Source organism: Micropterus salmoides, unplaced genomic scaffold, assembly GCF_014851395.1.
Source record: "Micropterus salmoides isolate LMB-PRFRI ecotype aquatic unplaced genomic scaffold, ASM1485139v1 Ms_hic_scaffold_21, whole genome shotgun sequence".
Lineage (NCBI taxonomy): Eukaryota > Metazoa > Chordata > Actinopteri > Centrarchiformes > Centrarchidae > Micropterus > Micropterus salmoides.
The window spans coordinates 19,647,498-19,660,269 of NW_024041262.1; the positions used below are offsets into that span (position 1 = coordinate 19,647,498).

Here is a 12,772-nt window from a genome sequence, read left to right on the forward strand (position 1 = left end):
GTGCGGCATTGCCTTTGTCCAGTGTGCATGCTGGTGTACTGTGAGCATACTACAGTATATGTATGTGAAAGTGCTGATAGGACTCCCCGAAATCCCCTTTTTCTCAGAGGCAGTGGAAACTCACAGCTGCAGGAGAACAATCCAGCGCTCGGCTTTTGTTGTGATACAGCTCATTGTCCCCGGAGGTGTGCTGCTGTGTGTGTATACTGTATGTGTACCTGTATATGTACATCAGCGTGTGCTTGCTGCCTGGTATAAATAGCGTGGGATGTGTACTGGACGGTGATTCTGTGAAAGACGATGGCTGTACCAGGACCTCCTCTGCTCCTACTTCTGTCTCTGCTGCTGCCGCTGCTGTTGAGCAAGGCATCTTTGCCTGCAGCTGCATACACACTCATCCCCGGACGACAGCCACAGCACAAGCTCCTCCACCTGGGTGAGGGCGAACAGAAACACGCACTTCAAAACACTTTAGCAATAAACACGGAGGCTCCTGTTAAAACATAGTTTCAGGGTTTTTTAAATTTCTGTTTATTGGAAACGCTAGTTTTTGTGTGGTGTCTCTCTCCTCCTAGACTGGCCTAAGGATTGTGGTATGGCTCACTTCAAGCCGAACATGGCTGAGAGGATTGTGTCAGGGAACGAAGCCAGACCTCACTCCTGGCCCTGGCAGGTCTCTCTGCAGGTAAATCTGTCTTTGTAAGGAGGACACCAAAGGACACCAAGGACACCAAATAATAGAATTCATGAAAATGTTACATACAGATCTCCACCTGGACAAGGGTCTGGACCAAATTCTTATTTCTTCTGGGGCTGCAGCTATCAGTTGTGTTTTCAATTAAGTGTATAAAATATAGGGGGAAATGCCCATTACAGGTTCCCAAAGCCCAAGTTGGTGTCTTCAAATTACTTTTTTTCTCTGGCAAACCAAAGATAGTCAAATAAAATTGAGGTAAAATAGACAAAATCTGCAAATGTTCACATTTTAGAAGTAGGAGCTAGTGCATGTTTGGCATTTTTTATGTTTCTGTGAGAAATATAAGGACAATTAAAATGACTACCTCTGAGCTGGCCATTAAAATAATCTCACATCACTCAGGAGGCTGTCTGTCTGTCTCTTACAGGTTCGTCCCAGGGGAAGTAAACATTACATTCACGTCTGTGGAGGAACTCTCATCCACAAGAACTGGATCCTTACTGCTGCTCACTGCTTCCAAAAGTAAGAAACACATCCATCCAACACAGAAAAAGAAACACAGAGTAGCAGATTTAGTGATGTTTCAATAGATTATTATAAGTAGTGAAAAAAAGAAAACACCACAAAGGCCTTATAGCTGTTTTTCTGGTCTCTCAGGGGTAAAGCTGAGGATGCTGGGAGCTGGAGGATTGTCTTGGGGAAGCACCAGCTGAAGCGCTCAGAGAAGGCAGAGAGGGTTTTCCCCGTGAAGAGAATCTACCGGCACGAGAACTTCCGTTACCCAGCTCACAGTGAGCTGGACTACGATATCGCCCTGGTGAAAGCGGGCACAGACATCATCCCTTCAAACTTCATCCGCTACGCCTGCCTGCCGCGCAAGCAGACCAGCCTCAACCCGGGACACTACTGCTGGGTCACAGGCTGGGGAGACACCCGGGGTGAGTGGAGAAAAGGGGATATTAAAGAGAGAGGGGAAAAGCTGTGGAAAAAGTCATTATATCCAATGGTCTGTACTTTGAGCTAAATGCTAACATTATAGAAGCTGAGAAAGGCCATCACCATTTGAATCCTATAGGCGACTTTAACCATGACTTAATATGCTGAAACATGAATACTTACTTACTAAATATACTTTCCACTAAATTTATATCAAAACTATAATTAATATTAAAATAAATTAATTACATTACATTTATTCATTTAACGCTTTTATCAAAAGCGACTAACAATTGCTAAGTATGTCAGAGGTCGCTCGCCTCTGGAGCAACTAGGGGTTAAGTGTCTTGCTCAGAGACACATTGGTAGAAGGGTCACAGGGAGGTTTTAATTAATATAAAATGATATTAAAATATTTTACTTTGAAAACCATCTTTCTGAATGTATGCAGCTTCAGCTCACCTCTATTTAAAATACACTTCAGAAAAGTTCATTTCCTTAAGTTTCTCAAATTGTCGCTCATATTGGACTGGTGAAATTCAGACACTAAAATTCAAACTTTAACATCAATGCTCCAGAGGACACTTGAAATCAACCCTCGGTAAATGTTAAACAAAGGAATTAAAATAAATTCATATAGATAATTTGCAAAGTAAAAAGTTTATATGCTATCAATATCAGTGTCGGTTAAGTTCTCAGTTTCTTTTATTATTCAAATTATGGCGTTTCTTTGCTTCCATATAACATCACCAAGCTAGCATGCTCACAATAATAATGCTAACATGCTGATTTTCAGCGGGTATAATGTTCACTATGTTCACTGGCTTAGCGTCTTAGCATGCCAACATTTGCTAATTAGTACTTAACAGAAAGGTTTATATCCTTAACTACAGAGTTTTTTTTAAAGATAAATGTTTTAAACAAGCAGGAAATCCATTAGTGTATTTTATTTGAAGATGTCTTAATGTGCTGGTTTTTATAGTGTTCTGTTACTGTCACATATGTGTATATGTGAAATGGTAGATGTCTTAGTTATATTGTTGACATTCTGTCTGTAATATCAAACTAGCGGTAATGCTGCCTTTCTTGGCCGGGGTGGCCTTGAAATGGAGATTTTATCTCAATGGGTTAGATAAGGGTTATTAAAAAAATTAAATATCATTAGTTTGCAATCAATAAATCAAAGTATTTGACATTAGTTTTGACATGATGAAGGATCGAGGGGAAATTCAGGGGATCACCAGTCAGTAGGATGCATCCTCTGGGAACCGTGCTTGTCTGTACAAAATATGCCCATTTGTCCAATAGTGGAGATATTTCAGTCTGGACCAAAGTGATGGACCAACATTACCAAAAGTAAGAGAGAAGTACAAATAAAATTTAAATTGCTTAAATGTTTTTCTTAAACGCATGTTAGGTGGAAAGGAGAATGTGTCTCTGGCAGAATCCCTGAATCAAGCTCGTCTGCCAATCATTGACTTCAAGACCTGCCGGCAGAAGAAATTCTGGGGTGATCGTGTCCGAGACTCCATGATCTGTGCTGGATTCAGGGACAAGGAGGACCCACCTGCTGCATGCCAGGTAGGACTGCGATTTACAGACCTGGTTGGAGGTAGAAATGAGAATGAATTTGAAAAAAATATCGTCATGTAAATTTCACACCCATCTTTCTGTTTCTTCTCCCAGGGCGACTCTGGTGGTCCTCTGCTGTGCCAGCTGGGGCAGGACCGCTGGGAGGTGCACGGCGTGGTGAGCTTCGGCCCTATTGGCTGCACCGTGGAAAACAAACCCAGCGTTTTCACCCGCACCGCCGCCTACATCCCCTGGATTGAGGCGACACGCATCAGGGACTTCTTCCTGCACTAAGCGGGCCACCTGACTCAGCTCTGACAGCAAACATAAGCTCTGCCCTGTTTTATGTCTGATTGTCTACAGATGACTACAAACTGTTTTTCCTAAATCGCCACAGTGCATTCATGTTCCACTGACACGTTCACCATTTGTGGAACTTTAAACCACTTCAAGATGTAAATACATGTTCTGAAAGTGCAATAATTATTTTCTAACACACCACATTTTGCAGTCTACACTATGCAATACTCTGGTTTTGAAAAGCACAAAGTTGTGACAGAGCACTGCATGGTATATGCTACTCATGACCTTTTACATCCAGTCTACATTTGCACAATAAAATTGGTTAAAAGCAAAATCTTTGTCAACATTTCCCATTTTATTAGTATAGATTTTTTTATACAGCGGGTTTATGGAGCCACATAAAAAGCACTTCCAGTTCAGTTTTAGTTATTTCTTTTTGCACAGTAAAACAGAAAGCACTGCAGACACGCTTCAATAAATAAAAGAGTGGAGCTGACTGTAGTTCTGTTTTTGCAGATCGTAGTTGAAAATCTCTTTGCTCTTCTACGACAGAAGAGTCTTTTAGTCCAAAGTCAGAACATGAATCCACTGCCATTCATCTGGTGCGCCCCACTCACACACACCAGATTTCACCTTACAAATTGGCCAATTTAAACCAAATTTCATGGGTTCATTGATTTCAAAACTAGCATCAAAGAAGACAAATAAGTCTCCCATAAACAATGAAATAACAACTGACACACCTCTATATGGCATCCTCATGTCACTGACCATCAGATCAGTGACAAATAGGATAGGAGGATAAAGACAAATGAAGAGGGGGTGTGATAGGACAGTCAACATCTGGATTTCCAGTGGAGTTTAGTCCGCATTTTCACATCTTCATTTTGAAACGCATCTTTTAATTCCCAGAATACTCCTGGAAAGGACAGTGGCTATGTTTAGGAACCAGTGAACTGGGACCAACTCATACTCCCATGAAAGGCACACTGCATTTGACCAGAGTCTAATTCCTCTTAGCGCTGTGGTTAAAGGCTGTGTCCTGGAGAGATATTTGGCCCTAATGTGGGAGCAGATGTGTATGGTAGAGGTCAGTACAGCCTGGAGGATGATGACGAGGTGCCGGTGATGTGGTCCCAGTTGTTGTAGAGAGCGTAAGCACCAGACAAGGCTAAACCAGCCAGACCTCCTCGGGCTACACCTTTTAGGCCACCTGACGACACATAGTAATAACAAAATGAGTGATGAAGCTGTGTAAACATAAAATAAACATGCATCACAACCATCTGTCAAACAGAAACTTGAGGAAATAATTATCAAGGGCTCAACACAGTACTTCAGACAGGGTAAACTTATTCAAGAATAAGAATGAGCTCTTTATGCTGAAGCAGTTGTTTACTAGCACTAAAATTTTTAGACAATTAATGAGTGAGTCCATTGACAAAAATTTTAGTTTTTCTGTACTTCTACTTAAGTATAACTTTGAAAATTAACTTTTACACAGTATTTTTTTGTGGTAGCCCATTGTTTCCTTTACTTAAGCACTTCTTCCACCACTGATCATATGTAAAACGTTTCACAAACATGATCAAATTATTGACTGAATAACAACCATTTGACCTACTGTCAGTTTTTTAAAGTTCTGCTTCACCCTGTTTGCCCTTGGGTTAAGGAAACAGATCCCAGGTCTGTGGAGGTGTCGTAAAGTCATGGGACTGACTAACTTATCAGTGCGGCTTTGTTTCCTTTGATAAAGTTTTTGATCATCAATTTGTGGTTTAAGGCGTTTATTAAGCAAAAAAGGCTAATCACTGGTTTCAGATACTCAAATGCAAGGATTTGCTGCTTTTCTCCATTTTATATTGCTGTAACTTGAAAATCTTTGGAAATTAGTAGGGCTGACCTGGCATAGTCGAAGATTCGATGCTTCGATAGGGTGAGCCTGATTCTACTGTCAGTCAAAGCTTCGCAGTGAAACAAGGATCATGCCATTTTGGCGATATGGGGGTGCTCAACGTCTAATTTTACATAGAACTACCAATTTTCTCCCAATAAGTTAATATACAGCCCATTACAATATACATATCAACGTTTAAAGCTGTAAATAAACATGTGAAAAGAAAAAAAACTTTCAATAAATGTTTTTAAAGTGCATAAATAAATCCAAAATTGTAACCCTAACCCTGGTTCGTCAGTGCGCATGTGTAGGTGTAGCATGCGTAGCGTGTGTGTTGTAGCAGTGGAGGAACACTTGCTGAAGACGGAGCCCCAGTTCCACTGGTGTTGTGCAGAGTTGTCCGCACCTCGCCGGACTTTCGGATAAATTTATCAACGTTGATGAACCACACAAAGAATATAATATCGTTTTTATATAGTCGGTTAAACAGACCCGCGAGGAACCGCGACATGCATACAGTTGTTGGCAGCGCGGCATGCATGCTAAACTCTGCACAAGACCGGTGAATGACAGGCAAGAGTGAGAGAAAAGGGTCTTCAATAAGCCTCAGTTTAGCTGGAAATTTACAGTGTAAGTTAAATGAAAAGAGACTGCAGCTCTGCAGCTTCTCAAGATTAAAGCAGAGCTACCGTGTGTAACCCCCCTGGCTTGCAATCGCCGCCACAAAAACACACGATTCGACTACAGGCAGGACGTGACGATTCTGATTCGACTATGTAAATCCTTAGTCGGGGGCAGCCCAATAAATTGGACTGTTGGTCAGACAAAAACAGCAATCGGATGATTTAACTTGTTCTAACAGACATATGTCATAGATTAACCAATAAAAATAAAATCGGTTGTAGCCTAACGTTCATATGACGTACTAGCTAACCGGAATTGAAGACATCACATGCTGTGATCATTCAGTATGATTAAAGTCACCATTCATTTTATTGTCAACAAGAGGATTTTAAATGGAGACAAAAAGATAGTCTAAATCCAGTTATCTTCACATAATTTAAATGCATTTTCAAATAGTCTTAGTTCAGACTCAATAACACAATGGTACACTACACATTAATGGCAAATATTCAAGCAGAAAAGACACCTACCGCCTGATTTAAAAAGCATCCCAGTTAGCGTGCCAGCAGCCACTGTGTTGATGTCATCTTCTGCTCCCCTGGCCTTCTCTATCGCCACGCCGAAAGCACTATATAACAAGGCTGCAACGGCAAACAGAAATGCATACGGTTTTATAAAAGGCAGCAAAAACAAATTACCTTATAAACACACATAACACAAGTCACACTCATTTAAAATAGGGAAACTTAAATGTTAACATACACAACATCAACACACACCACACCAATAATATACATTTAAATAAGTACGTTCATGTTGCAATCTGATTTTCATCTGCGAGGTTAGTTAATATGCCTGGTACTATTATGAGGTTACATAATTTTTTGAGTTACAATATAATGGCCTTACCAACAGAGCCCAGAGTGTTGGCCCATGATGCACCCTGTCTCGTCACCATGTTGATAATCCTGGAATGAACAAACATTTAGAGGACAAGTCAAGTGATCCCAAGTGTTAATATAAGGGGAAAAACTACAGGCAAAGTGAATTATCTGTCTCTACTCACTGTACATTACGAGGTTTGGACCATGCCATGTCACTAGTCTCCTTCAGGCCCATCCTGAGACCATTAACAGCACCAAATGCTGCCCCTGTAGTCAAAACAAAGAGGCAGAAAGACCGAGTGAGGAATTTGGTCAACTCGCATTCAGAAAATAAATTACGACGGGAACTCAACACTCAGCTCAACACTCAATACAACATTCAGCTATTCAGTTCCATTTACTCCAGATACACAACACCAAAAAGTATGTGGACACCCAAACGTGATCGTTGAACATGTCATGCTAAAACCATGAGCCTTAATCTGCTGCTATAAAAGCCTCCAGCACTGACAGCAAACGTCAGCTTTTTGGCAGATTTGCTCTCATTCAGGCACCAGATCATTAATGAGGTTGGCTACTGATGTTGGGTAATAAGGCTTGGCTTGCAGTCCCAGTTCGCCCCAAAGGCTTTGTGCAGGCCAGTTACATTCTTCAACACTAAACTCAAAGAAAACCCAGTCTTCATGAACCTGGCTTTGTGCATTAGAGTGTTGTTTTGTTGACACACCCTCTAAAAACTGTTGCCACAAAGTTGGAAGCACACTATTGTTTAAAGTCTTCCCAGATCCATTCTTCATATATGATCTATTCATAACTTTGCCATCATGATTACCCACACTGTAGTTGTATTATGTTGGTCTATTCTGTACACACGCACAAATATCGCATGTCTGCCCATCCTGGGAAAGGGAATCCTCCTCTGTTGCTCTTCCTGAGGTTTCTTCTATTTCCGAATCATGGGTTAAACAATTGTAAAGCCACTCAATTTGTGATATTGGGTATATAATATAATTTTAAGCTGAGGCATTAAGACTTCCTCTAATTCAAACCAAAGGATCCAACTCCAAGCATGACTAGATGTCCACATACTTCTGACCATTTTGCCCTTTTGACAGTCACGATTTTTACGACAATGTTCACAGTTGTAGCAAACAATCAAACCCCTACGAGTCCTATAGAACAGAAAAAATAATGTAAAAGTTAAGGAAGTTGTGTGACACTATGATGCTTCAGCTGTTTATCTACCAGTCATGCAGGATCCTCCAATAGTAAAGAAAGCCAGTTCAAAGCGTCCTCTTGTTTTATTTGCGCCTGTGGGTAGGATGAACTCATCTGTGTCCTAAAACAACAACAGTTGTTACAGTCAGAAAAATCCACAAAACACCTTAGATTAAAATTCCCCTTTAGCCGTAGCTTACCTGAATCAGGTAACGAGGGTCGACGTTGAGGTAAGGGGACAGAGGACTCATTCCGGTCACTGAAATGACATTACAACAGATATATCAGCTAACTTTGTTTTGACATAATTCATACTTATATATTGAGAAGTTGTATTTGCCAGAAATGTAAAGGCCATGACAGTTTTGACAGTAACGTTACAGCAAGTTGCTGTTACCGGTAGCTTTGAAGCTAACTAGGAAAGCATTTAGCTAGGGTTATGGTAAAACTACACGACACTCACAGGGAACCCCGGCGAGCTCTGTGTTGGAGTATTCAGGTGCACCGCCTCCAAAGAGACCCCCGAGACCTCCTTTGGTTCCTCCCAATCCTTGTGAGTTATTGTCCATCTTTGTGAAAGATCCGAGGGGGTCACCTGGTGAAAACTGGAGCCAGGTGGGGAGCTGCTAGCCGAGCCGATCTGGCTAACGTTAGCAAGCGCTAAGCTAAATCGCAGTAGTCAAAATCCAAGACAAACTGATCGACGACGAGCTGCTGGCTTCACCGCCACCAATATACGTGGCCCCGTTAATGCGTGTGCTGAATCCGACGTGAGTTGTCCGAGTGAAAACTGACTTTTCGTTGTAGATGACTGATCTCGAGTCTCTTGCCCCTGACCTACACCAGCACGCTCTGCCGTAAAGTGACCCCAGATGCTGAGATGTCGTTACGTCAACAAGACCGACAATTAAAGGTGGAAAAAAGAGACAACACTGCCGTAAATGTCAATTTTATCTCATGATTTCTAGACCATAAGTCGTTTAAATGTGATAAGTAAGGCAACAAAACCGCACCGATAATGTTAGTCAGTCCCACGACTTTACGACACCTCCACAGACCTGGGATCTGTTTCTTTAGCCCAAGGGCAGACAGGGTGACGCAGCCAGAACTTTACAAACTGACAGCAGGTCAAGAGGAGAGAGGTTGTTATTCAGTCAATAATTTGATCATGTTTGTGAAACGTTTTACATATAATCAGTGTTACATATAACAGTGGTGGAAGAAGTGCTTAAGTAAAAGAAACAATGGGCTGTCACAAAGAAAAATACTGTATAAAAGTTCGTTTTCAAAGTTATACTCAAGTAGAAGTACAGAAGAACTACTAGCAAAGTCTACTTAAAGAATAAAAATAGCCTATATGTTTGATAATGGCTCCTTTCAGTGTCAGAGTAGCCTTCATCACATTTTATGTTACATCTGTAAAGTAATCTGTAACACTAGGTGCCAAATAAACTGAGTAAAAACTACAATATTTGGCTCTGAAATGCAGTGTAATAAAATGGAAACACTCAAGTAAGGTAGCCTACCTCAAAGTTCTACTCAAGTAGGCTACCTTACTTGAGTGGGCTAAATGTCATTTGGCATAATTAAAAGACCTACTGTCACATAATAAAAAATGTTTTACTGAAAAATTAATTATGAAAAACATGTACAAATTCTTGGTCTGTGCCTCAGACAAACACATTAAAAATAGAATAAAATACATGAATCTCAAAGATTCTTCCTTGAATAAATAAATTAACAAAGACTATAACGTGGTCTTCAGTTTACACTATTAATGTCTTACATATATCAGCAGTTCTTCTGCAGTGTATAACCAACCTGAAATTCATTATAAAACTCCTTTTATCATTTTATGGTTTATGGTAGTTGCCCGTAATTTTTGTTATTCAGTAAAAATTCCAGTTTCCCCTTCAGTGCCACTCCATACATACTGCATACACTAAGTGATTAGAGTATAACAGATTTTACTTTATACACATTATCAATTTGCTAGCAATGTTTCTAGGTAGTACTGACAACCAGAAACAACTGGATGGATATGCATGTACATCATGTACACATTTAAAATGGATTTCTATGTCTAGTGCAGCAACAATTATTTTCATTATAAATTAATAATTTTGTCTATAAATGTGTCAAATAAAATGGGAACCCCTGAGGCTTAGGGCTTAAAACACCATCCATAAACTGAAGTGTCACAGACTGAAGACCTTTGTTTCATCGCTCTCACCCTCATTTTCTGTTATCTCTCTTCTAGTAATACATAAAACCCAAGATTATTTAAATCCCCAAATAATCACATTTACAGATAAGAAGATGGTGCACGCAAATGTTTGCCAGTCTGTCTTTTGACTAATCATTTCAGCTCTACTGTCGTCACATACTGTTTTTCAGTGGTGGAAAGTTAAGTTACAAAAAAGATATTACTTCACTGTGTTTATTTGATAACTTTAGTTACTAGTTACAGATTAAGATTATTAATACAAAATATGAATAAAATAATAAATTATGATTTCATATTATAGATTTTATTATAAAGTAGTTGAAACTAACCCCTACTGCTGCAGCATCAATGATGCTTACATGTTAATGCGTTACTAATTATAATCCAGTGATTTTGTTCTGTATAGGCCATTCTGTATAGTGTATACTTTTACTTTACTTTTGAACTTTGTACTGAATCCGGAACTTTGACTTGGGTTTGTTTTTTTTGTGGAACGATGGAGTTTCTTACATGGAACACAGTGTGGCAGCAGAGAGCTGATGGAAAACACCAGACCAGCGGGGTCAGACCTGTTGGGTCTGGTACTCCTCAGTCGTCTTGCTAATTAGGCCTAATTTAAATGACTGATTGAGATAAATTTGCTCCCAGTCATGACAGATACAAGTTGGATTTGCATGATGCTGTTTATGTTACAGTAGAGAGGTACGGCCAGGTTAAATAACTTCCACATGACACCTGTCAGGCCTTTAAATGCACCTCTCAACGCCACTGGGTACTTACCCACGATGCACCAGAGAGACCACACACATGCACACGTACATGCACATTTATGCCACGGCCATCTGCTGCCGGTCAAAGGCACAGAGGCACTGAAGGAATTTAGTGTGTTGAATTTCACGAATAACAGAGCATCTTATTCGGATTCTGCCATTGTATGTGTGTATTCAGTAGGGGCCAAGTGGAGCGATGAAGTTTGCCATTGTCGCCCAGTGTGGGTGTTTTCAGACTCTCTGGCATGATCTGTGAGTTAGTGTTCTCTGTGTTACTGCCCAGTGTGCCCACTGTCTTTCCCACAATGCCCCATTCAGCCCTGGGCCTCTCTCTCTCTCTCTCTCTGCTCACACTCTCTGAGACTGAGCTGACACCCGTTTTGTGCCTCTGGCTAATCATCATCATCATCATCATCATCATCATCATCCAGCTACAAACCAAATTTTCAGTTGTGGGATAAAATAGCTGTGATGTCATCTTTGTTATCAGATTTTTTTTTACCCACTCTTGTTTTCATGTTCTCCTTCATTTCCTCTCTTCCCTTCTCTCTCTCCCTCTCTCTTTCTTTCTGTCTCTCTGAGCTCCCAAACACAAAAGACAGAGGGGCCACGACAGGACCCCAGTGTATGCCGGTTGTCAAGGAGACAAGGAGACAGTGTTGGGTCTTTAAACTGCCTCAGAGGGGTGTGTGGAGTTAGGGGGAGTTGGCCTTATTTACATGGGAAGAGGACAAGGGAGAGAGGGGTTTGAAATACAACTTTTGAGCCGTTCCCCTGCAGCTTATAGGACTCCGCTGTTATTCAGCTAAAAATCACTCCGCCGCTCATCAAATATTTACCAAGCAGCGGAAATCTGGAGCTGTTCATTATGTGGAGAATGCAGTGCATACATAGTAATGTAAATCAACCTGTCTTTTCCTCCCTCTGTCTCTCCCACTCACACCCATCCTTCCACACAAACACACTTGCACACAACCATGCTCTGATTGTAAGAGCTGGGAGCGCTGGGCCCCTGTGTTTTGGCATTGGCGAGAGCTGACTGCAGAATACATTACCAGATGCTTGAAGAGTGTTTCATACCAGGAGAGAAGAACGAGAATAACAAAACAAAAACTGAAAACAGGAAAAACAGAGACAAGAGTGCACGCCCATCCACACACACATGCGCCCCCACCCATCCACACTCACCCACACACACACACCCACCCACACACACACACACACACATAGTCTCTGTTTTATTTTCTCGCTCTTCCCATCTCCACTCAGTGCTTCTTCCTTTCCAGAGGGTTGTCTGCAGCGGTCACATCATGTCCTGTCTCTCTTTCTCTCTTGCTCTGTGATCCGGGGGCCGGGGTTGCGGCTGCAGAGCAGGCTCAACTCCAAGCCTGAAGTTCAATATCACCCCCCAACTTAACAATGAAAGCAGGAAGGGCAGGGAGAGGACGAATGAGCTACCCACTGCTGCATTCACCACAGAAAACCCCATGTGATTTTCTTCTTTGTGTGTGTGCGCGAAACCTTATATGTGTGATTTAAAGGGTAGTTTTACTTTTAACTTAAAGTGTCAATGCTCAAATTACTCACAGAGTTTGTTTTCAGATAACCGCCTTTATGTTTTAAATTTTAAACGGGTGGAGTAGT

General features: G+C 41.1%; 2 protein-coding genes across 2 annotated transcripts; one reads left to right on the forward strand and one right to left on the reverse strand.

Annotated features, from left to right (window-relative positions):
- The first annotated feature begins 281 nt into the window (after positions 1-281).
- On the forward strand, positions 282-3,779 carry zgc:112285 (uncharacterized protein LOC561476 homolog). Its single transcript, XM_038736658.1, has 6 exons — positions 282-436; positions 576-685; positions 1,125-1,219; positions 1,355-1,635; positions 3,051-3,214; positions 3,320-3,779. The coding sequence occupies exons 1-6, from the start codon at positions 301-303 to the stop codon at positions 3,497-3,499; spliced, it is 966 nt and encodes a 321-aa protein (XP_038592586.1). The 5' UTR covers positions 282-300; the 3' UTR covers positions 3,500-3,779.
- Positions 3,780-3,842: 63 nt separating this feature from the next.
- Positions 3,843-9,002, reverse strand: timm23a (translocase of inner mitochondrial membrane 23 homolog a (yeast)). The gene is made up of 7 exons (XM_038736659.1): positions 8,595-9,002; positions 8,332-8,390; positions 8,159-8,252; positions 7,096-7,180; positions 6,939-6,997; positions 6,560-6,670; positions 3,843-4,721 (listed from the first exon to the last, which is right to left on the reverse strand). Exons 1-7 carry the CDS (start codon positions 8,698-8,700, stop codon positions 4,600-4,602), a joined length of 636 nt encoding a protein of 211 aa, XP_038592587.1. The 5' UTR covers positions 8,701-9,002; the 3' UTR covers positions 3,843-4,599.
- Between the last annotated feature and the right edge of the window lie 3,770 nt (positions 9,003-12,772).